The sequence below is a fragment of the Neospora caninum genome, chromosome Ib (assembly GCF_000208865.1).
Source record: "Neospora caninum Liverpool complete genome, chromosome Ib".
Taxonomy (NCBI): Eukaryota; Apicomplexa; class Conoidasida; order Eucoccidiorida; family Sarcocystidae; genus Neospora; species Neospora caninum.
Window position 1 is genome coordinate 715902 of NC_018386.1, and position 21226 is coordinate 737127.

The 21226-nt window shown below is 54.1% G+C and overlaps 3 protein-coding genes across 3 annotated transcripts; 2 read left to right on the forward strand and 1 right to left on the reverse strand.

The window, feature by feature from the left end:
* Positions 1–497: 497 nt before the first annotated feature.
* NCLIV_003170 (putative ATP-dependent RNA helicase) lies at positions 498–7998 on the forward strand (the record flags this gene model as incomplete). The annotated part of the gene is made up of 9 exons (XM_003879817.1): positions 498–1289; positions 1674–1824; positions 2448–2589; positions 3217–4731; positions 5334–5435; positions 5939–6093; positions 6601–6666; positions 7062–7207; positions 7798–7998. The coding sequence occupies 9 exons, from the start codon at positions 498–500 to the stop codon at positions 7996–7998; spliced, it is 3270 nt and encodes a 1089-aa protein (XP_003879866.1).
* Positions 7999–10936: 2938 nt separating this feature from the next.
* On the forward strand, positions 10937–11881 carry NCLIV_003180 (conserved hypothetical protein; the record flags this gene model as incomplete). Its single annotated transcript, XM_003879818.1, has 1 exon — positions 10937–11881. One exon carries the CDS (start codon positions 10937–10939, stop codon positions 11879–11881), a length of 945 nt encoding a protein of 314 aa, XP_003879867.1.
* Positions 11882–13802: 1921 nt separating this feature from the next.
* Positions 13803–18537, reverse strand: NCLIV_003190 (putative mitochondrial carrier domain-containing protein; the record flags this gene model as incomplete). Its single annotated transcript, XM_003879819.1, has 9 exons — positions 13803–13903; positions 14217–14315; positions 14676–14827; positions 15391–15866; positions 16249–16376; positions 16802–16928; positions 17446–17486; positions 17864–18010; positions 18378–18537. 9 exons carry the CDS (start codon positions 18535–18537, stop codon positions 13803–13805), a joined length of 1431 nt encoding a protein of 476 aa, XP_003879868.1.
* Between the last annotated feature and the right edge of the window lie 2689 nt (positions 18538–21226).

The following is a 21226-nucleotide window of genomic DNA, read 5'->3' on the forward strand; positions in this document are numbered from 1 at the left end:
GCTCGCCGGCGGCTCATCGGGCCGAGAGAGACTTTGCATTTTCCCGACTGAGTCAGGCCTCCTCTCTCTCCCTTCGATGCAGTTCCGCTTCGTCTTCGTGTCCCGATACCTCTAATTCTCTTCGTCGCCCCTGCTTCTGTCGCGAGACGTTTTTCCTTTGCTCGAAGAAGAGAATTTCCAGCCCTCGGGACGCTCTCGCCGCTCTTTCTGCTGGAGAGATCGACTTCCCCGCCACTTCCCTCTCAGTTTTACGTATCTTCTACTTACATCTGAATGGTTCTCCTAACCCTGCAGGTATAGACACCGCGCTTTCTTGCCTTCTCCAGCCTCCCCACGAAATCGTCTCCTCCCTGCTTGATGTAGCTCCATACTCCAACTTCTTCCTCTTGTTCTCCCTCGTGTCATCCCTCGTGTTCTCTCTCTTGTTCTCTCTCTTGTTCTCCCTCGTGTTCTCTCTCTTGATCTCTTGTTCTCCCGTTTGTTCTCATTTTTTCCCAATGGCTTTACTTCCGGGTGAGGCTGCTGCGTCAGCGGCACCTGCTGCTGCGAAGAAGAAGAAGCGGAATGCGTTCGAGGCTCTGGGTTTGTCGACGCCGACGTCTCTGGCGGCGATTAAGGGTCTGGGCTTCTCTCAGCCGACGCCCATTCAGCGCCGAGCCATTCCGCTGCTGCTCAAGCGCAAAGACTGCATCTTGATGTCGCGCACGGGGTCTGGGAAAACTGCCTGTTTCCTCCTTCCGCTCCTCGACCTCCTGGGGCAGCACAGCTCAGTCGTCGGCGTGCGGGCGGTCCTGATTGCTCCCACGCGCGAGTTGGTTGCGCAGATTCACCGAGTCTGCCACAAGCTCCTCAGCAGCAGTTCGCTGCGTCTCTGCTGTCTCCTCGGCGGCGAGAACTACTCGAAGCAGTTTCTCGCCTTGTCGCGCAACCCGGATATTCTCCTCACGACCGTCGGTCGCGGCACACAGCTGCTCCAGGACAAGGTTCTGAGTCTCGCCGCCGCGAGTTTCCTCGTCCTCGACGAGGCCGATCGGATCTTTGAGCTCGGTTGGAAAGAACAACTTTCCATCTTATTTGCTGCGCTCCCCGCGAACAAGCAAGTCGTCCTCGTCTCGGCCACGCTCCCTGGCGATCTCGTCCACTTTGCGAAACTCGGACTCCGCGATCCCGAATTCGTCCGCCTCGAAAAAGAGTGCACCCTCAGCGACGACCTCCAAATGCAGTTCCTCTTCGTCAGAGGTGCCCAAAAAATACCCACTCTTCTTTTCCTGCTCAAGCAAACCATTCAGGTACACATGCCGTGAACGCGGCACACAAATCCTAGACAGACCGGGACAGAGAAAAAGGGAGAAAGAGATCGGTGCCGAAAAGCATGTGGCGGCTGCAGCGGATATGGCGATGCCGCTGGCCAGTGGAAGCCAACTATGTCATTGGGGACTCGGCCGCGGGTGTTTGCACATTTTCCGACGCGATTCGTTTCGGCGTATACAGACGCCGGGATATCTACAAGCATCGTAGGCTTATGCGCATGCATACCCATCCGCATACATGCGCATGTTTCTGTAAACCCCCATATATATATATATATATAGGTGGAAAGAGAGACATACGTGCATACGTAGTTGTTCTAGAGTGGGAGTATCTGCGTGCGTGCTTCCGCTTTGTGTGTTCAGAAGAAAGAGCAAGTTCTGGTCTTTGCGTCGACGCGTCATCAAGCGACTTTTCTTCAGTGCTTCTGCGAGCGCCTTGCCTTCCCCTCGGCTGTCATCTACGGCGCGATGGACCAGACGGAGCGCGTCCAAACTCTCGCTGCGTTCAAAAAAGGTAAACCCTTCGAATAGAACGTTTTAGGCGGGAATAGCACGTGCCTTACGTCAAACCGCAGCGACGCTCGCCACTCACTTCCCAATACAGACACGCATGCAAATACGCATATATACGTATACATAATATATATATATATATTATTTGTAGGTATAGGTGTATACTTGTGCAAATAACATTTACGTGCAGATATCCATGGGTGTACTTACGTATATATATATATATATTAAATGCGATGTGTCTACATCTGTATATATGTGTATATATGTATATATACGTATACATGTGTGTAGATGCCCGCAACTCTGTTCTTTGTGCGTAGATTCAAAGCACGATAAGTGCGTATGCTCCTGGAGGCTGTCTGTTTTCTGCCTTGGCGGAAGTGCTACCATTTTCGGTTTCGCCGCGCGTCCCTCTTCCCAACGTGACAGTGTGCGTAGAGCTCTTATATGTGGCGTGTGGAGAGATGTGAAAGGTGTCTTATCTTTTATGACTCGCATTCTTCCGCTCTGCTTTTCCGTATTCCCTTCGCCCGCCCCTTTGTTTTGGTCGCAAGTTCTCCCTTCTCTCGCATGCCGCGGACACGACCAGGAGACACTTTTTCTCGCCGTGTCGTGTTGCAGGAAAGATCTCTGTTCTTTTGGTGACTGACGTCGCGGCGCGGGGTCTCGACATTCCGCATCTTCCTTCCGTCATCAACTTCGATTTCCCGTCGTCTGCGAAGCTGTTTGTGCATCGCGTGGGGCGCACAGCACGTGCCGGCAGGTGGGGACGAAGTCCGAAAGTACAGGAACAAACATGAAACATAACTAAGTTTCACACCTGAAGGATCTGCCCAAACCGACCCATCGACCTGCCTGTCATATATGTATTCATATATATATATATATATATATGTATATGCATAAAGTGTTTTTTCGTTGTGGATTCGAGTGTGTCTCCATATCAGTCTGCATGCGGTCTACCCCGAGACATTCGTATCGATCGCGGGGCCTAGTGGTGACAGTTACATTTATCGTCCGGATGTTGGCCTATATATGTATATATCTGTTTACTTATATGTCTTGGCATATAACTTAATGTAAGACGGTTATGCATTAAAATATATATATATATATATATATATATATATATATATATATCTGCGTGTATAAGAGTATGCATGGTCGGTCGGCCCTAATTGGACATGGATACGAACATCTGTGGCAGCAGTGCTGGGTCCGCGAATCGTGTGCCGACGTTGGCCGAGGAGTATGTCTTGAATTGATGGTTTGTTTTCGGTTTTTTCCCCCGCTGCCGCTCTCTGAACTGTGTCGAATGGAGCGCCTCTTTTTCGTTCTCGCATGCAGAGGCGTTTGCGTTGTGTCGGATGTGGTCATGCTTCGTTCTCAGGGCGGGCACGGCGTTCTCGCTCGTCACTGGCGACGATTTGCCTTATGCTGTCGAGCTGATGAGTTTCCTCGGCGGCCGTCTCGTTCCACCCTTTTCCTCGTCTTCCGGAGAAGACCCTGCAAAAGAAGATAATCCCGAAGATCTTGCTTCCCTCAAACGCGAAGACGCCTGCTCGGCAGACACCTCTTCTTCCTCTTCTTCCTCTTCATCCGCCTCTTCTTCATCCGCCTCTTCTTCATCCGCCTCTTCTTCATCCGCCTCTTCTTCATCCGCCTCTTCTTCATCCGCCTCTTCTTCGGCCTCTTCCTCCTCTTTGGGGAACTACGTTCTGGCGGGTCCTCCTGCGTTGATTGATCCGTTTGTGGAATTTTGTGAACATCTTTTGCACACCGACGAGGACGTCGCAGCTGCCAGCAAGACTGCGTCCTCGGCGAACGTGATGTACTACAAGACGCGTCCCTCGGCGTCTCGGCAGAGCGTGGAGCGGGCGAAGAGTCTCCTCGCGCAGTGCGGCGGCGCCATGGTTTTGTCGGCCTTCTCCCATCCCTGTTTCTCGCCTTCTCTCGGCGACGCCGAAGCTCCTGCACCAAGCGCGGCAGGTTCCGAAGGCGAGAAAGGGCCGAGCCGACCCAGCGGCGCGCTGGCCGACGGCTCCCGAATAAAGGGCGAAGTGCTCTTTCGCCTGCAGAACTACCGGCCGACGATCGGCGAGCGCGGGAGCGTCTTGTCGGCGACGGTGATGCGCGGCATGCACATGAAGAAGTCCGAAATGCTTCGGTACCGGAACCTGCTCCAAGAGCTGCGTCAGTCTGGGGTGGATTCCACTTTGGACAAACGCGAAGAAGACGACTTCCCCCGCGTCAGCGGGTACGAAGCCGACGAGAGCGACCGCGACGAAGACGGTTTGAAGGATGCCCGCCGACCCTCCGTCTGCAGCCTCGACCAGGAGACTGGCGAGGACAGTGAGGCGGAAATGGAAGGCAGTGGGGAAAGTCACGTGCGCACGCGGCGCAGAGCCCAGAGCGAGTCGGAAATCCGCACACGACCTTCGGCCTCGCTGGCGAAACAGGCGCCTTCCCGCAGTCAGCGGAAGCCTCGGAGCGCCCTCGAGAGCGACGGATCCCCGCGCGCGTCGCCCGCGTCCTCTGTCCTCTCTGGGCTCCTCGGCTCGACGCCCAACGGTGGGACGTGGGCGAAGCTCCGCGTGAGCAAGCGGCGGCTGCGGCGCACTGCCAAGCAATTGGGCATCTCTGCCTCGTCGGCCGCCGCGAAGGAACGGTCGCTGTCTCTGCTCCAGGAACGTCGCGCACAGGAAGGCGACCGGCTCGGCGACAGTGGCGACGAGGCGGAGGACGAGGGTCTGAGGCGGAAGGGCGGATTTTACCTCGACCTCAAGCGCGACACGTGCAGAGAAAAGACGCAGGAAACGCTCCTCAGACTGGATGAAGCCGCCATGGATTTGATCGCCGACGAAGACGACGACATGAAGCGACAGCGAGCGACGGAACAGCAACGGTGAGGAACGGCCAAGACGCCCGACCGGAGCCGTTTCAAATAAAGTTCGTGGAAAACCTACACGCTGCATGTTTTTGCTTGGCACGTATGTGCCACTCTGCAACCCGAGATGTCTCGACGGACGCTGCTCGGTGACTTGCAGCCCTTCGGGGAACGCCAAGGCGAAGACGGCTGACGCGGGGGCGTGACGTCTTGCACAGAGGTTTAACCATGCGGAGCCCTCATGCATGCACAGACCCAGAGATCTTCACGAGCGTCCACCGGTCGCTTCCTGGTGTCAAAAGCACAAACGCGCGCGGTCTTTGCCCCTAGAGAGACATCTATGCAGGCACGTGATGCACAACTGTTGGGTGGTGGATGGGGTGGAATGTCACCACAAATAACGCCGCTTCTCGATGCACCTGTTGGGCTCTGCGTCTGCACATGTGTTTCAATGTGGCTACATGTAAACATATGCATTTATATATCCTTATGAAGGTAGATATGTGCGTACGTGCATGCATGGATATGTAATTGCGCGTGGTGACGAGCGAGGAGGGAGTGTATATGAAGCGGCAAGGTGCCGTCTTCCGCTCTTTCGTGCGTGCTCTTGTCTGACTCAGATGGGACCCCAAGAAGAGGAAGTACATCATGATGAAAGTGGACAGCGCGACTGGGCGAGCGGTAAAGCGCAAGCGCGGCACCGACAAGCAAGAGGAGAAAACGTGAGCGGCTTTACTCCACTTCTGATCCCCATTAAGCAAAAACTGTCCCCTGTTCTTTTTCGCCTCCGCGATGCACTCGAGGTCCCAGCAACGCGATCCAAACGACTGCGTCTTGGTGTGCAGATGCAAGACTCGCATCTGCTCCAGGACCGGCTCAACTTTTTACGTATTCCTTTGTGTATATGTGGTACACCTCCCAAAAGGACGGCCATTCTGTGTATGTTTCTGCGTCATTTCTTCTGGTTGCACAGTGGAGCTCCACAGCGCGCACCTATATGTATTCTGCGCACTTATCCCTTCAAAGGGTTAGTATTTATGCCGCTGACGGCGTGTAGTCACGAACCGTTTGTGATGCCTCGTTCCCACAAAAGTGCCAACCTGTGGAGGTGTGCATGCGAACGTGCACGGAAAGTATGGAGAGAAACACAGACGTGTACGCGTTTTGGAACGAGACAAAGAAGACAGCCGCGCCGCCCTCTCTCCGGCTGTCGTGTTTTTCACAGAAGCAGCGCACATCGCTATGCACAGTGGTGTCGGGAAACAAAACGAAGGATTCAGAGAGTTGGAGAAGAAGAAAGTCCTGAGCTTACGGCTGCAGCGCCGAGAGACAAGAGAGGCAGAGGACGCGGTGCGGACAAAAACTTCGTTTCGTCGTCAGGTCGGTTTCCTCTTTCCCAAAAGCTCCGGTCTTCATTTTCGCTCGCATGCCAGCTCTTTTCCGCCCCTTGGTCTGTCGCCCATTTCGATTTCTGCCTCCTCTCTGCCATGGCTTCTGTTTTTTCGTACGATTCTCTGTTGTGGGAAGGTACCCTGTGCCTCGGCGCGCTCGCTCTGCTGCCTCCTTTCTCTTCTCGTTCGCTTTAGGCGGCCTGGTCGCCCTCGCTGTCGCGTGCAGCCCGCCTGGGTCTCTCGTGTTTTTTCTCCACTCTCTCTGCTGCTTGTCTACTTCATTTGCTAGGCGTGCGGAGCAGTGAACGGGAAGAAAGGGGCCAGTCCATCCCGCTCCATCTCTCTCTCCGTTCTCTTCCCTTCTCTCTCGCTCCGTTCTCTTCCCTTCTCTCTCGCTCCGTTCTCTTCCCGTCTCTCGCCGTCTGCCCAGGTTGTGTGTTCTGTGGGTCTCTGAATTTTTCCGTTCTCGGTCTCTGTGTGTGTCCTTGCCCTCCAGAGTCCGACGGGGAGGGGCCAGGCCCTGCCTCGGGACGGCTCCTTGCATTTACGGACAAACACAAAGGTGAGAGAGAGGAAGAAAGGTTCTTCCAACAGTTTTTCGGCGACTGCGCTGGCTGCGTCTGCTGCCTCCGTTGTTTCCGTCTTCTCCCCCTGTCTGTCGCCGGCTATCTCTCTCTCGCGGTCCTTCGCAGTGCCTCTCTCACAAGCGCTTCGCCTCTGCCGTGAACCACGCTCTGTCTGTCCGAAGTTCTTTAATTCAAATTTCCCAACACATTTGTATTGTCGTCTCTCGTGTAGCTGGTGGCGCGGGTGTATCGGAGCAAGAGTTCGCGAACCGCTTCGCTGAAGAGTTGCAAACCAGAAAAAGTGCAATGTGGGGGGTCGCGCATGCACACCGTTCTCGATAGCGAGAAATCCACGTTTTGGCCTGGCCTCGGCGTTCTGTCGCGTGTGCAGGTATCAAAGAAGCTCTGCAGAAGGGTGTGAAACTCACGCACAAGCAGAAGAGAATCGTGAAAAAACTCCAAGCAGATGTCCTATCCTCGGGATCGCAACGTTGGGGAAAGGGTGCAGCGGCTGCCACTCTGCCCACTGTCGAGCAGGTAATGCGAGAAGAGAGCTCGAGCATGCAACTTCTTCTGGAATAGGAGCGAATACCTACTCTCCAGAAACACTGAACACACAGCCAGAGGCGGGCAACGCAAGACATGCGGGGAAAGCAGCCAAAGTAATACCTGTGTATCTACATGGTTATACATACATATATATATATATATAGGAAGAGAGACTGGCAGTTATAGGTGTATGTATATATATACATATATGCATATAAACTCGTTGTTTTAGGCCAGTGCGATAGGATGGGACAGGCTGTATATGTAATCGTCTTACCAGAAACAGGAAGGTTCGTGAGAGGGGGAATACGTGAATGCTTCAAGTGCCGAGTTCCCTGTTGCAGTGTTTCCTAGAGTGTCCGTGTGTGTTTCGCGAGTGCGCGGCGCAGCCGCCGGACGGACAATATCTGACAACCAAAACCGGAAAAGGTGTCTTTGTGTGTGCGTGTGTATGAGTGGGCACAGAGATTGCTATTCAGATATGTATACAACTATTCACGTGCTTGTGTCAACATATCTGCCAGCTTCTTTGAACACTTTTGCGTGTGCATGCGTCTGTGCATCTGGATTTCTTTCAGATCGCCAAGAAACGCCGAAGGGATCAGCAGCTTCGTCTGCGTCACGACAAGAAGAAGGCAATGGAAGAAGCACGGAAAGGAAAAGAAAAGTGGATGAAGAGACAGCAGGCCAAGGCGGCGCAAAAAGGCGCGAAAAACCGGTCGTTTATGATTGTGAAAAAGTCCAAATCTCAGAAACGCAGTCGACCAGGACGACGGTGAACGCACGCTCTGTGTGAAGACGGTGTACATTCACTTTAAGATTGAGTAGACATCGAAGGACCCAGATTACTAGAGATTTGATAAGGTGACTAACATAGATTTTTTTATACCTTGAGTGAATTTCAGATGAACACGCGTATGGTGACCGAACTGAGGGATCACCGCTTGTATCCACGTACGGCCTTCCGTCAGCGCCGCTCCCTCCTGGCCTTGAAATCTGTTGAACTTGAGGTTTTTCCAAGGAAAAGAGCAGCCGCATGCGGTGCGGCCTCAGCCCGTTCATGAGTGTTGCTCTCGTCGCGCAACAGGGGTTCTTCCTCTTCTCTGTCTTCCGCAGCAGGGAGACCCCTATTGCATGCATATTTCCGCATGTTCTTTATGACCTGTTGCACACATTAGGCACCACTGCATTTGCGTTGCCGTACGCAGCTGTTTCGCCAGTTGGATATTGTCATAAAGCAGATGCTGTTGCCGGTTTTATCGAACAGCTCCTGCTACCGCACACATGCACAGCGGTCCTCGTTTTTTGGTGGGAGAACGGCCGGTTTTCATCCAAGTCTCTCCGTCTCTGCTTCTCAGTGTGTTCCCTCACACGATCAGCGGACCCGTGTAGGGGTACATCAAACACAGCGGCATGTCGTTGATTGCTGGCTATTAAGAATCCTTGCAGCGATTGGCTGGAAGCGTTGTACCGTAAAAACAGTAGAGAAGCGATTCTCCACTTGACTGCCCCACCCAGCCTTCGCGCTTGGAGGCATGTCGACACACTTGGTGTCAGAGAAAACGGACAGTTCGAGTAATCTGATCAGACGTGTAGGAATATGGCTCGTCAGGAGCAGACACGAGAACCAGAAACGAGCTGGCTGTGGTGCGGCACAGATACGCCCTGCCGCCACTATTTGGCAACGAAAAATACACAAGAGGAGTCGCCGGACCGTTCTGGCGGTGTGGTACCCTGTGCGTAGCTGAACCGCAGCTTAGTGACTGGGTGATCGCTGGGACCGCGAGAACCAGCGTGGTATGGAAACGCTGAACGTATGCGCAGCAGTGTATTCTTGAAGACTTGCTGCAAGAAAACAAAGGTCGCCGTGCGAACCGCAGCCTACAAGCACTCGACCAATACAGTTCCGTTCCTGAGGACTCGATTCGGTCGTTACTGCAACTCAGCGAAAGGAACGAACGCAAGAGCAACTCCGCCCAGGAAAACTCCCTATTAATCCTTGCTCTGTTCTTTGTTGTTCTCTGGTGTTTGACAGTTTATGTGTCTCTCTCCGTTACACCGACTCGGCGACTCCGTCCTGTGGAAGCAGATAGCAGATTCGGTTGCCCTTGCTGAGCAAAACGCGAGGGACGAGGGAGAAAGCTCTTTGGAAACCTCTTTTCTGAAGAGCGTCGAGGAAATCCCTCTGGTGACTACGTACGAGAATGGTGTTGGACAGTCCCGTCGCAACGTCCCAGGAATCTCTTTTTTTCCGGCTTTGCCCGCCGAACGGCACTGTGACGTCAAAAAAGGTTTCGGGCAAACAATCCGATCCCAATCATTCAAAGGCATGCTTTGCTTCGTTTAGGTTTGTGTGTCTGTGTCATGAACAGTTTGTAGCTTTGAGCACGGTTGTACGCCTCCCAATCCCGACAGCTCGAAAACCTCGGTTTCACCGCTGAACAACTTGTGGTTGCCGCTGTCTTTGTTTCTTGCCTTTCTTTTCGTGGCCTCGGTGTCAGAGTGCCGGGTTTTAATATATGGGAAGCAAAACCTCCATTCTGAAGAAGGACTCTGTTGAAAGACTCCTCGCATAAATCCGGGTATGTTGTCCGCCGAATCGTCGCTTGGCCTGGCGGCGCGTGGTACGTGTCGCCCCCGTGCCCCGTCTCTGTGCCTCGCGTCGGAATGCAGTTTCCGCGATTAGTCAGTAAAAAACGAGCATACGTGCACAGCTCTGTGGGGCACAAAACCTCATATGACTCAGTGGACGCATATTGAGGCGTTAGAGCTGCAGAAGGACTCGTTGTTCGGCATCGGAATCCGCTTTTTCCTCTCGCAACACGTTCGATGCTGGCGGATGGCCTGGAGACGAGAGCGCGGAACTCGAGCGCTCGTTTTGACTAGCCCCCGGATATGCTGGTCGCGCCGTTAAGGTTTTTCTAATTAATACGGAGAAATGTCGCTTTTTTTGTGGGCATTGTGACCTGGTATTGACGCCTAAACATACCCACCTTTCCTGCTGAAACTCGTTGTCTTCAGAGTTTCGTCCGGAGGAAGGCAGGGGAAGTGAGCGATTTGATGTGCCCCCCCTCTTCCCCAGGAGACTCTATGGATCTCAGCGCGCATGAACGTCTCCTTTTCTCCTTCTTCTATTTGTCCAACGCCGCCTAGGCTGTGTTATTACTTGTTTCATGTTTCGTCGCTGTCTCGCCCCTTGGCTTCACTGTGGTGCTACCCTCACAGAGTTAGAGTGTTACACGCAGGGGCGTACTTTTTGTGGACTTGGAAAACTCGACACCTTGCAATGAAGTACAGCTCTGGTTTCTTCTTGTCTCTAAACAGCGGCGTCGCTTCCACAGTCAAGGGTCCCGAGTCTCCCTGAATTCTCTGGGGGCCGGTGTGCGTCGTTTACGGCTGTTAAACTTCTCGATCTGGGAGCGATTCTCCACTCGGGCCAGCCCGCTGCAGGGAGGGACAACGAGAAACGTTTGTGGACTGTTTAGCTCTCCGCTCTCGGCCATATAAAGAACTACCTGTCTGCCCCGGTCCCTCTCTTTATGGTCTCAGAGGTCGTGTGTCGGCTATTGTCGTTTTCTGTCTTTGCTATAATTTGAAATTGTATCTGTAGATCCACTCTGGAAGTCGGGTATCTACCGACAGCGCATTATTGTTCTGCATGTGGATATAAGTATGCATGGGTAAATGCGGACACGTTTCGAGTCTGTTGAACGCGTCATGAACTCCCAGCGAGGCAGTTGCGCCCTACGCGGGTGCTCAAACGCAGCGGCGGCGACAGACTTTCCGTGCAGAAGCAAAGGATCGCCGCGTTCTTCTCTTTGGGTTTACTTCTTCCTCGTCGGCGTCGCGGTGTCGTTTGCAGCCGTGTTGGTACCGGAAAAGTGCGCTGCGAGTATGGCCATGTCGAGGCTGCCGTCGCAGGGGCTGGAGGGTACAGGACTGCCGAGTTCTATGGAGACGTTGCTTGACGAGGAGGAGATGATGAGCACCGAAGAGGAGCTCAAATCCGAACTGCGACGCATAAAACAGTATCGAGATATGAACACAACGACGACGACGAAACCGCCACCAAAGAACATCGTCGTAGACGCAGGCAAAGAAGCAGGTATGGGCTTCTGGAACGGGCTGCTCGCCCCGTTCCGTCTGGCCAGGGATCTCGTGACGAAACCCAGGGAAACGGTGAACTTCGCAAACGCGTCGACTGCACTGACAATGTCGAAACTAAGAGACGCGGCCGTTGCCACAGTAAAGTGGGAAAACGTCGGTCGTCATTGGCGTGAGTTCTTCCGCGATCTCGTTCGGGCAGCCACGATGCACCCCGGCAGGCAGAGAGAACTGGAGCGCGTGGCGCGCCTGGAGAAAGCAAACATACCAAAGGAAGTCCTCTACGCGTCAGAAAGCGCCAGGGAGGAAGCAGAAAGACGTATCCAGCTTGCTCTCCGCTCCAACGAGAGCAAACGGGAGGAAGAACTCCGGGAGATTCAAAAGCAGAAGGAAAGATATGAGAAGTACAAGAAAATGAAGGAGCAGGAGAGTGCCAATGCCGCGAAGACTTCTGTTACCGAGTCACGTGGACAAGGCAGTGAAGCATCTGGAACAAAAGAGCAAACATCTAACGTAGGCGGTGGTGGTAGACACAACGGAGGACAGGAGAGACAGTAGGTGGGCATGTGTTGTTTACGATGATGCGCTGTGGTCCAAGCAAGCAACGATGCTCATGGAACAGTAAATTTGTTAAATGCAGACGTAAAGCAGGGGTTGGAACGTTTCTTTTGTGCAGCCGCTGGATGTAGAGTTTTCAGTTCTATTTTCTTCTGGTTTGTCAGCGTTGCAGTGTATTACATCGCCCGAATCAAAGCTTTGGCGACTTTGAGCATTTGAGGTGCGTGATAGTGGAGACGCCTCCAAATTACCAAGACGCACCCGCTACCGTCAGTTTTTGTCAACCCGTCGAATAATGGCCCCGTACGCAATCCGGCTTGGCATCTACAGGCGACTCGCGTGCAATTGCATCTTCACATTCATTTTTAAGGAGTGTTGAGAATGCTCGCACACGCGACGGTCATGGATGGTATGCACGGACCGGAGTGGTAGCACTCTGTTAATGATGTAAATTTGTCGCGGGGGTGTGGGTGTACCCCGTGCGGGTCACACGTATAAAGCGGGTACAAGTGGCTACGATTCCGAGTTGAAAAAACATGTCGGAGACTACATTTGTGGCAAATGGGGAACGGGAAAGCAATGCTTCTGCAATAAGCAGGCTCCGTTAGTCTTTGAAGCGAAAGAAAGCTGCTGCTTGCGTTGTACGGAAAAGAAGAGGGCTGCGCAATGAACAAAGGGCCATGCCTTACGAATAGCGCACCGAAGTGACCGTGTACCTTTCGGGAAATAGTTTCACTACTCGGTACGGTGACTGCGGGAATGAGTGCGTCGCACGTATGGCACGAAACGCCGTTACCTTTTACGCCAGCGTGAGCGAGGATCACATGTCTTGGGCCGCTGGTTGGGCATCTTGTATGACGTGCCCAGCTATCGGTATTCTGCTTGCTTCTCGACTGGCTTTTTTTATGGCGAAGACGGGTGTGATCGTTTCCACGCACAACGCAAAGAAGGCGCAAAACCGGCGTGTGTTTGTGTTTTGCGGAAAAGACGTAATGGTTTCTCTCGAAACGGTAGAAGTGATGAGCAGATGTCAGGTTATTTGACGGAAGTGCGTCTACACCGCGCAGCTCCGAATCGTCCGGGTCTTCAGTAACATCCGACAACTCTGTCGTGGACAACTGTGCACAGATTACGACTCAATCACTTCAACTCAGGAGCCCAGCCCCGTCACACTTTAAAAATCAACTCGTGTGCAGCCCGTGGGACGGATGCGGGCGGAGCTCGGAATAGCACACTGCTTCTGACTCCCTTGTAGACATCCGGTCGCAGGAAATCTGCGGTGTGTCCCGTGTTCCTTACCGTAAGGACGGCGCGTCACTGGCAGGATCCAATCTAAGTCTCCCCACAAAATGCACCCGACAGTTCCAGCTAGCTCCTATTTGCGCTTCTAGACAACTGCAACAGAACCATCTTCCGGAGTGACCCGCGTGGGGCCAGTGCTTCCGATGCCATCGCAGGATATCTTGTGTACCTCGCGGCAAAAGATGTCGATCTTCAGTAAGGCATACTCCTGGCAACAGAGGCGTCAATGGCTCGACAGAAAATAGGTGCCCTTGAGAAGTCACCTGCCGTCTTAAAGACGTGCGCTTTTCACCCAAAAACTTTGCCAGCCTTGCCCCCTTGCAACACGACCAACTGGACACATACAGTCGAGTAAAAGGACGGTCAGTCCCACGACTATTTACGTAGCGACCAACTGCAGGTCGACGCCCTGGGAAGGGGTTCAGGCACGAGGCCTGCCGCGCCTGTCATCCCCAAAAACGCCGACATCCACGGCGGGGGCTCGGCAGCTTCCAGGGCGTCGAGAGGCAAACGTTGTTCGAGCAGAGTGAGAAAGGAGCAACAGCACGGGATACTACGTTCCGCCAATGTCCTGCAGACATGTTGGCTCCTGTCGCCCCCAAACACTCCCATTCTGCACTCAGGTTTTGGTTGTAACGCGTGTAATCATGTGCATGTCGCCGCCCTCATCACATTCCGTAACTCGGTAGTGGCTGGCTTTCGGCTCCTTGATGCCTTCGTCTTAAACGGAGATTTCATACAGCCGAGATCGAGGAACCCGCAAGCAAGAGCCGTGACGTTCCCGTGCACGGTCTGCCTCATTGTGTCACACATAATGAGACGAATTTCTTTAACGCACCGTTTCGCATCCCAACTTACATACATCTACACGAAGTGTCTGCGGCACACGAATTGCTGGAAACACTTCGTCCCCAATTCAAGTCCTCACGCTGGGGCCAAGTTGACTATTTCTACTGGTCTGTCTCTGGAAATAGACGTGTCAGTGCACGCGATGTTCTCTCAAACAACAGCGCGCTGAGCGCATTACACGGACTGGCGATGAGCATTCGTGTGGGTGCGTTCTTGAACCACCCAGACAGAACGCCTTCCTGTTCCGCCAGCTCGTAAAGAGCTCGGCAGACACCGAGAATACCTAATGGCAAAAAGCGCAATTGAGAAAAAGAAACGAAACATCCATGCATAGCCAGGCGAGATTCGCAACTCCCACTCGACCTGCTTGTCATTCGTAAGGCGCCCACGCGCATACAACCGCACGAGAACCTCCACAAAGCTTCCGAGGGCTTTCATGTGGTTGTCTAATGCATAGTACTAGTCTAGTCGTTTCCAGGGCAGCTTCCCAGAATGACGGTGTGCATTCTAGGAGCATCGCGATGCATCACGTGGAGCACACAGACTTGCGGTCGGGGCTGGCGTAGCCGGCCGTCAGAGTTGTGCAAGGGGAGACCCTTTCCGCCCCACACCGGGGGCGACTGTAGAGTCGCCTGGCACATACCTTGGAGTCTCGTAGCCGGTCCGGCTTCTGGATCCTCTTTGCTTTTCTCCACGATATACCGCCTTGCTGCCTCAAGAGGGGAAGTCGCGAAGGATGTGAACGCCCCCGAAAGGAGACCAACACCAAGAGTCACCGGCGCTGCCGATGGGGGGCTAGACGCAAAAAGAAAAGAAAACGAATGCACAGGCAGGAAACCGTGGCGGCCTCACAAATCAACGGCTCTTTTTCCTCTTCTCAGCCAGAAGCTCCGCAGCGCCTGGCATAGTCTTCTTCTTCTGTGGCGCCAGTTATATTTTCATCCGGTCTCTCGAATGCACCAACACACAAAACGTCGGCTTTCCGCCGCCGCTACACAGCGCCGAGCAAGCATATACGCAAGATCACTGCGTGCGAGTCTGCATGAAACGATCCACCACCTCCGGTGCACCAAGCGCAGAGAGTTGACCGTCTCTTGGCGTGTTCAGGTCGATTTGCAGGATTCGCTGCATGCAGCTCAAGGAAGACGGTGTCACCCTGTGCTGGTGCCCAGGCCCCCACCTACGGAGCTTCAGTGGTGGATGCCGCTATCGGATCATCTTCGTATCCATAGCTATATATCTAGATATTTATGAAAAGGAAGAAGGGATTACCACCAAGCATATGCATGTCTAGCGGCATGTGCAAGTATGTATACAAACGCCTGCACAGATGTTTAGGGCCCATAACGCCATCTCACCTCAGAGTGCCTGCTGGAGTAGCAGGAGCGGAAGGATTTCTTCCCGCCTGTTCGACTGCAATGTCGGCATGTTCTTCTACCTGGGCGTCTCCCTGGCGTCTCCTGTTTGCTTGCCTCACGTTCGTGAGTCTCGTTGCTAGGCTTCGCACAGCGGTTAGTGGTCCGTGCATGCCATGTACGAGCAAATCTCTTGCCCAGTTGAGTTTCCCTTCACCTCTCGGCTTCAAACTCATCTGGGGGCTGTCTTCCCCAGGTGTGAGGCGCATTTTTTCCGCTGCTTTCGCGACGATCCCAGACTGCAACGGTCGTCGAGGGCCCTGCTGCGCTTGCTGTCTGGCAGCAATCACCCGCCGAAGCGCCTGCATCGTATGTCCGTTCAGCACTCGGTGGGTGGCGTCCCGGAGGACTTGCGCATAGAAGCCCCGATATGTCGTCTTCAGCGTGGAGGGGTCGTCTCGCAGGACTGTGGTCAACGCCTGTTCAAGAGGCCGCACATACAGCGCCCCAACACGGGCATACGCTCCAGCAGTGTTTCGCTGACGGGTGGATAGGCAGGTATACACAGGCATTAAGGTAGTGAGCAGCTCATAAAATCGACGCGCACAGAGAGCGAAATGTGTACCATTGCGCGCTTGGCGGATTCTGTCGCACACACCGCTCAATACAGACCCCGAACTGTGGCCCGATGGACGGCAACCCGGCACCAGCGCCGGCTTCCTGTCAGACCCGCGGATTTTCCTCGCGTGCTGCGACTCTTATCAGCATCAGGAAACCCCCACCCCCGAAGCTTTATATGGTGAACCGCGAAAGGCACAAGAGCTTCAGTGACGGGGTCTTTGCTCTGTCTCGTAGGCGTACCTCTTGGGCGGACGTCGCTTTTCCTCGTTGCAGAAGTCTCTTGGCGCAATCGAACGGAGTTTTATACACACTGCCCACACTATCCGCAGCGATGGCACTGAGGAATAAATTTGCCACCGTGGGAAGCTCTAGAAGGCAACAGGAAAGAGACAAAAACCACGCTAGAGAGAAGAGGAAACAGCCGGAAAGCACCCATAAAAGGCAACGCCCGTCTCGTTGTAAGTATGAGGCGTTTGGCGCAACGAGAACTACCTGCAACCGACGAGGGCAGGATACGGCGTCTAAACGTGTCCTCTGAGATGAGTGTCCCTTCAAATCAATTCGTGCTGTATGCATGATACATTAGCATCTTGCACTTCCCACCCGACGAGTTTTTCTCGATTCGGCGCACCATAGGGAGCGAGTGTCGCAGTGTGCAACCGGTCCCTAATTCCGGTTTCGTGACAAAACCTTCGCCCGCGAAAAGTAGTCCCAGGGGGGTGTCCGCCTAGCCCGCTTGGCCCCACTTGCTTCCTCGCTCTCCACTTCAGCACAGGTGTGGATTTCCTCTTACTTCCGGCGTGCCGAGATAGCAGTTTCTGGGCCTGCGTTTGAAGGGTAACGCACAGCACGCAGTAGGGCACCTCGGACATGGCGAGAATGGACAGGCAGCCGTTGTAGAGGGCTCCAACCGGGATGTCCTGTGGGGAGAACAAAAGCGAAAAGCAAATGGGACGCGGTTTTCCAGAAACGGCTCCACACATTCTCGTCTCCGGGAATCTTATCGAAAGCCTGCGACGCGAGATGCACACCTCGACGCGGAAAGCCCCCTCCGTCGCGTTTCGTGCGGTAACCGTATTTGGTCTGAACGCTCTCTGCTTCGACAGATATTCAAGGCTATGCATGCGGCGAGAGGCGCTGGTCGGTAAACGTGGAGCCGCCTCTGCTTCGGGAAGACTGAAACGAGCAAGCAGGTACGGCCAAGCGCACGATTTTTGAGGCTGATTCATCCGCTGGGAGAAACCCCACAGCCGAGTGAGCCCAGATGTTAGACGAAGCGAGAGTCGCAGTCACTGTTTTCCTTTGACGGGGTTTCCTCAGCATGTCCGAGAAACTCGAACGCGTTGAAGGCACCTGGCATTTCGTATGAAACCGCAGAGGCAGAAACAAAAGGTAACAGTCTGTGAAAAGGCCCGCCGCCCGTTCTCCCTGGCTCACCTTGAATGCCATGCCTTGCGCCCGGCGGCAGCGAACAACATCTGCGGGTCAAGACGACAAAGCAGATCACGCAGGGTTGGCTGTCTCAGCAGTCAAACGTTTCAACAGTGGCTCCACGCATTTGCCCCGTCACATCAGAGACTTTGTGCGGGCGGGCAATGAGGTGAAGTTTGTGCGAAATGGGAAGTGCCCTCATGTCCCATCCCGGCTTGGATGCCGCTGCCAGGAGACGCGGCGTCGTTATTCAACAGCAGTCACTCTTCACATACCTTGCGTGCCCGTACATAAACGCTACCTGGATCTACACTCTGGGGCATCGGCATGTGGGTAGACATCCTATTCCTCCATACACTGACGTGCACTTTGGGTCAGTTGTCTTAGATATGAGCCGTCTCTATGAAGAACACACCTGACGTACCGATAGGATAGAGGAGAGACTGAATAGTTAGGCGCGTCACAAGAGTAGACGTCAGGCGTTTCGCAAAGCGGCTCCGGGGCGCGAGGGTCTGTGCTGCTCGACAGGCTGCTACCCACGCGCGTCGTCTCAGGCAACAAAGTGAGTTTCCTGGAAACGCGTCACACGCCCAGCACACGCAGGATGACAAGGTCAGCAATCGCCACATACGAGGCTGGGTTTTTCGGTGCCCAGGGACAATCACAATCCGCATGCACTTCTCAAAAGAGAGTCGGCGCTGGCGCCGTGTGACTGAGCCATACGCTCTTTCGGTGAAGGCAACATCCCGCGTTGTTGCGAGCCTTTGTTCTGGAGAATCCTCCCACGGTGGGTTTCTTCGCAGTTCGACCTTTTGCTGCCGCACCGACGCCTTCTTCAGAGTGGAACTTTCGACCTTTCGTGCATGCGGAAGTCCGTCTAACGTGCAAACGTTTGTATCGAAAACGGGAGCGCATGGACGGCCTTCACGCAAACCCACCAGCCTCTTGGACGCGCTTCAGAACAGATTCCTCCGTAGCCTCCAGCGCTTGCAGAGCTCGCGCCCGAGTAGTCGCCGTCGCACACTCGCCGCCGCTGGGTTCGAGCTGCACGAGACGAGACGCAGACAGATAATCCGCAGAGCAGTAACAGAGCGGCATTTGACGGTGATGGCGTTCGGTTTTACGGTTCCTACGAGTCTGCTTGCAAGCATCTGTGTGTTTGCACACGGCAGGCAGCCGGCAACTCACTGAGTCGGTTGCGAGACTTTCGTCTCCCTCTGAAGCGTCGACGTCCTCCCTCGGCCCCAGTTTGAGGGAAAGCAGCAAGCGCTGAGGCCACCATCCCCTGGTCGCAGTGGCCAGGGGTGTCCTGATACTCCGCGCGTCTGTATCGCCGTCGTCCGCGGAAGCCCCCGAAGCCGGAGTCGGCCGGAGCGCTGACCAGAGGGGAGAGTTTGAGACGGGCGTTGCCGAGGCGACAGCGCGAGGCTGTGCCGGCAAAGGCACCCTGCGAACTAGAGACTTGGGCCCCGCGTGAAGCGCCAGCACAGGGAAAATCTGAGGAACCCTCCCGCTAGCATCGTGTGTGGACGAGTAGACGAGGGAATACGCAGTGGAAAGGACAAAAAGAAGACAGGTGACCCAGGGGAAGTGTCGGCATCGGCAGGAGACACCGGTAGACTTGGAGAGGGGTCGTTTTTGAGACATTGGGGCAACGGCAGAAGGTGCGGTGCGGCAGAGGGTCGCAGGCACGCAGGCGCTGCTTCGGGGCAAGGCAAAATAATTTGAGTGCGTGCGCGGCGCACAAAACGAGGCTTGAGGCGGATGACGACGCACAGAGCTGCCTTTGACGACTAGTGACTCATTTCTTTTCAGTGTGTAGGGAACTGAGAAACAGCAAGCAAAAAAGGCAGCCGAGACGCGCAGACGCGCACATGGAGAAGAGTCCCGCGATTGGCCTCTCCACAAACCGATCGAGCTGCACTAGCAGCCTACTCCGTTTGCGACCTTTTCCGCAAGACCTGACTGAACTCAAGCGAGAGTCTTCCTCGCATGTGCTTCTGCTACACGGTCCGGGAATCTCCGTTCAGGTTCCCAAATGTGTATAGGGAGACACGCGCAACGTTAACTCTCGAGAATGTGTGCGCGCACGGATAAGACACACGAGGTCGTTCTCACGATGGCAGGTGGCACACACACCTGAACTTGTCAAGGGAAAAAGTACCGGAGAAAGACTGAGATGCTGAACCCGCACAAAAAGTGTCTCGAGGAACGCGAAAACTCCTGTCTCGATCGAAGGGGCTGCCGCGCATGCGCGCGGCGGAATACGTTTCGGCGCTCCGCTCTCAAGAGCAGCACAGGCGCCGAGTCGGATGCGTCCTGGTCGAGGAACTTGGCCGCAAAATACGGAGAACCCTTGGCTCGTAATTTACTGATTTGTTCACAATGAAGTGGGACGTTCCATTGGTCAGTTTACGGAAGCCATAGGAAACAATCTCTCCTCCGGCGCACGCGTCCGCGCGTGTGGAGACGAGACCGAGCAACACGGCGCCGTTCCTGAGGCAACACCCGGCCGAGTGACCCCGGGGTGCGGCAACTCTGGAGATCCAGATTTTTGGCGAGCATTCCTGAAGTCCTGTCAGGCGGAGGCGGAAAGGAAGGAAGCAAACAAGCCCCGTGTCGGCTTGCCGTCTCGTCACCTGACGGGCACACTGCTAAGGAAACAGCGGGTGTGAGGACGCTATCGAGGGAGACAATGGGAATCTCCATTCTCTTCCGATCTGTGTGTGCTGCGCTAATCCGGATCACAGAGAAAGTGTTGTAAATCAGATCCCTGGTCGCGAGAGAACTTGATCTGGTGAATGCTCTGTGTATGGTGTTAGGTTAATTGAGTTCGAACGGCCCGCGGCGTTGTTTGTCCATTAATTACGGTTTCGAGTCGAACCGTCCGCCTACGAAGAACACATCCAACAGAACACACCTAGAGAAGAAAATCCATTTTCTCTGTGCAGTTGCAGAGTAGGCACAACGCCAGACTCATGTTCTCGAGACTTCGGCGGATGCCAAGCGTCATGCCATTTTTCAGGCTGAAAGAGGCCAACCCAGTTACTGCACAGGATGATGAGGATCGCAGCACCAGGCGTGTCAAGAGGACGCCTAAGCACTGTAGACGTACAGAATCCATAAGTAAGTGGGATTCAACTCACCCGCGGACAGCTCATCATTTACGCACATGATGCACGAGAAACGTAGTCACATGTGTCCCCCCCATTTTGAATCTAGCGCCGTGACTTGTACCGTCGACATTGCTGCAACCAGTCAAGATGAGGCGTTCGCAATGGCGATGAAATATCGGTCACGAAAACCTTCAAAGCACTGGCTTCAGGGGACGATCTGAAGTCTATGACGGGTATGCATGAAGTCGAGGCAAGTCCATCGCGTACGCACTGAAGAGGTACCCTGCTCCTCGTGCCTGCTGGGGTTGTCTTTTTTCTCGAGTCGATGTCCCACGCAGTCGATATTTGATGGCTAGATACCTACACGCCGCTAGTTATAGAAGATGGCGCGGTTTTTGCCTAGATCATGAATAGACATGCTGGATAAGGACTGCTCTGCTAGAAATTAAAGCTAAATCGTGTCGATGTTCTCTAAACCCTTACTCCTTAAGCAGCAACACTTTACGTCATCTGGAGGGTTGAGGAATCCACACGCCAATTTTCACTCTCGTGCGACACCGAACCCAACGTTGGGTTCGATTACGGATATTGTTCCGGCTGGAAACTAATCCCGTGCCAGATGGTTTCAGTCGGGGAGATTCTGCTCTCTGTATCCCTCAACAGACACGAGG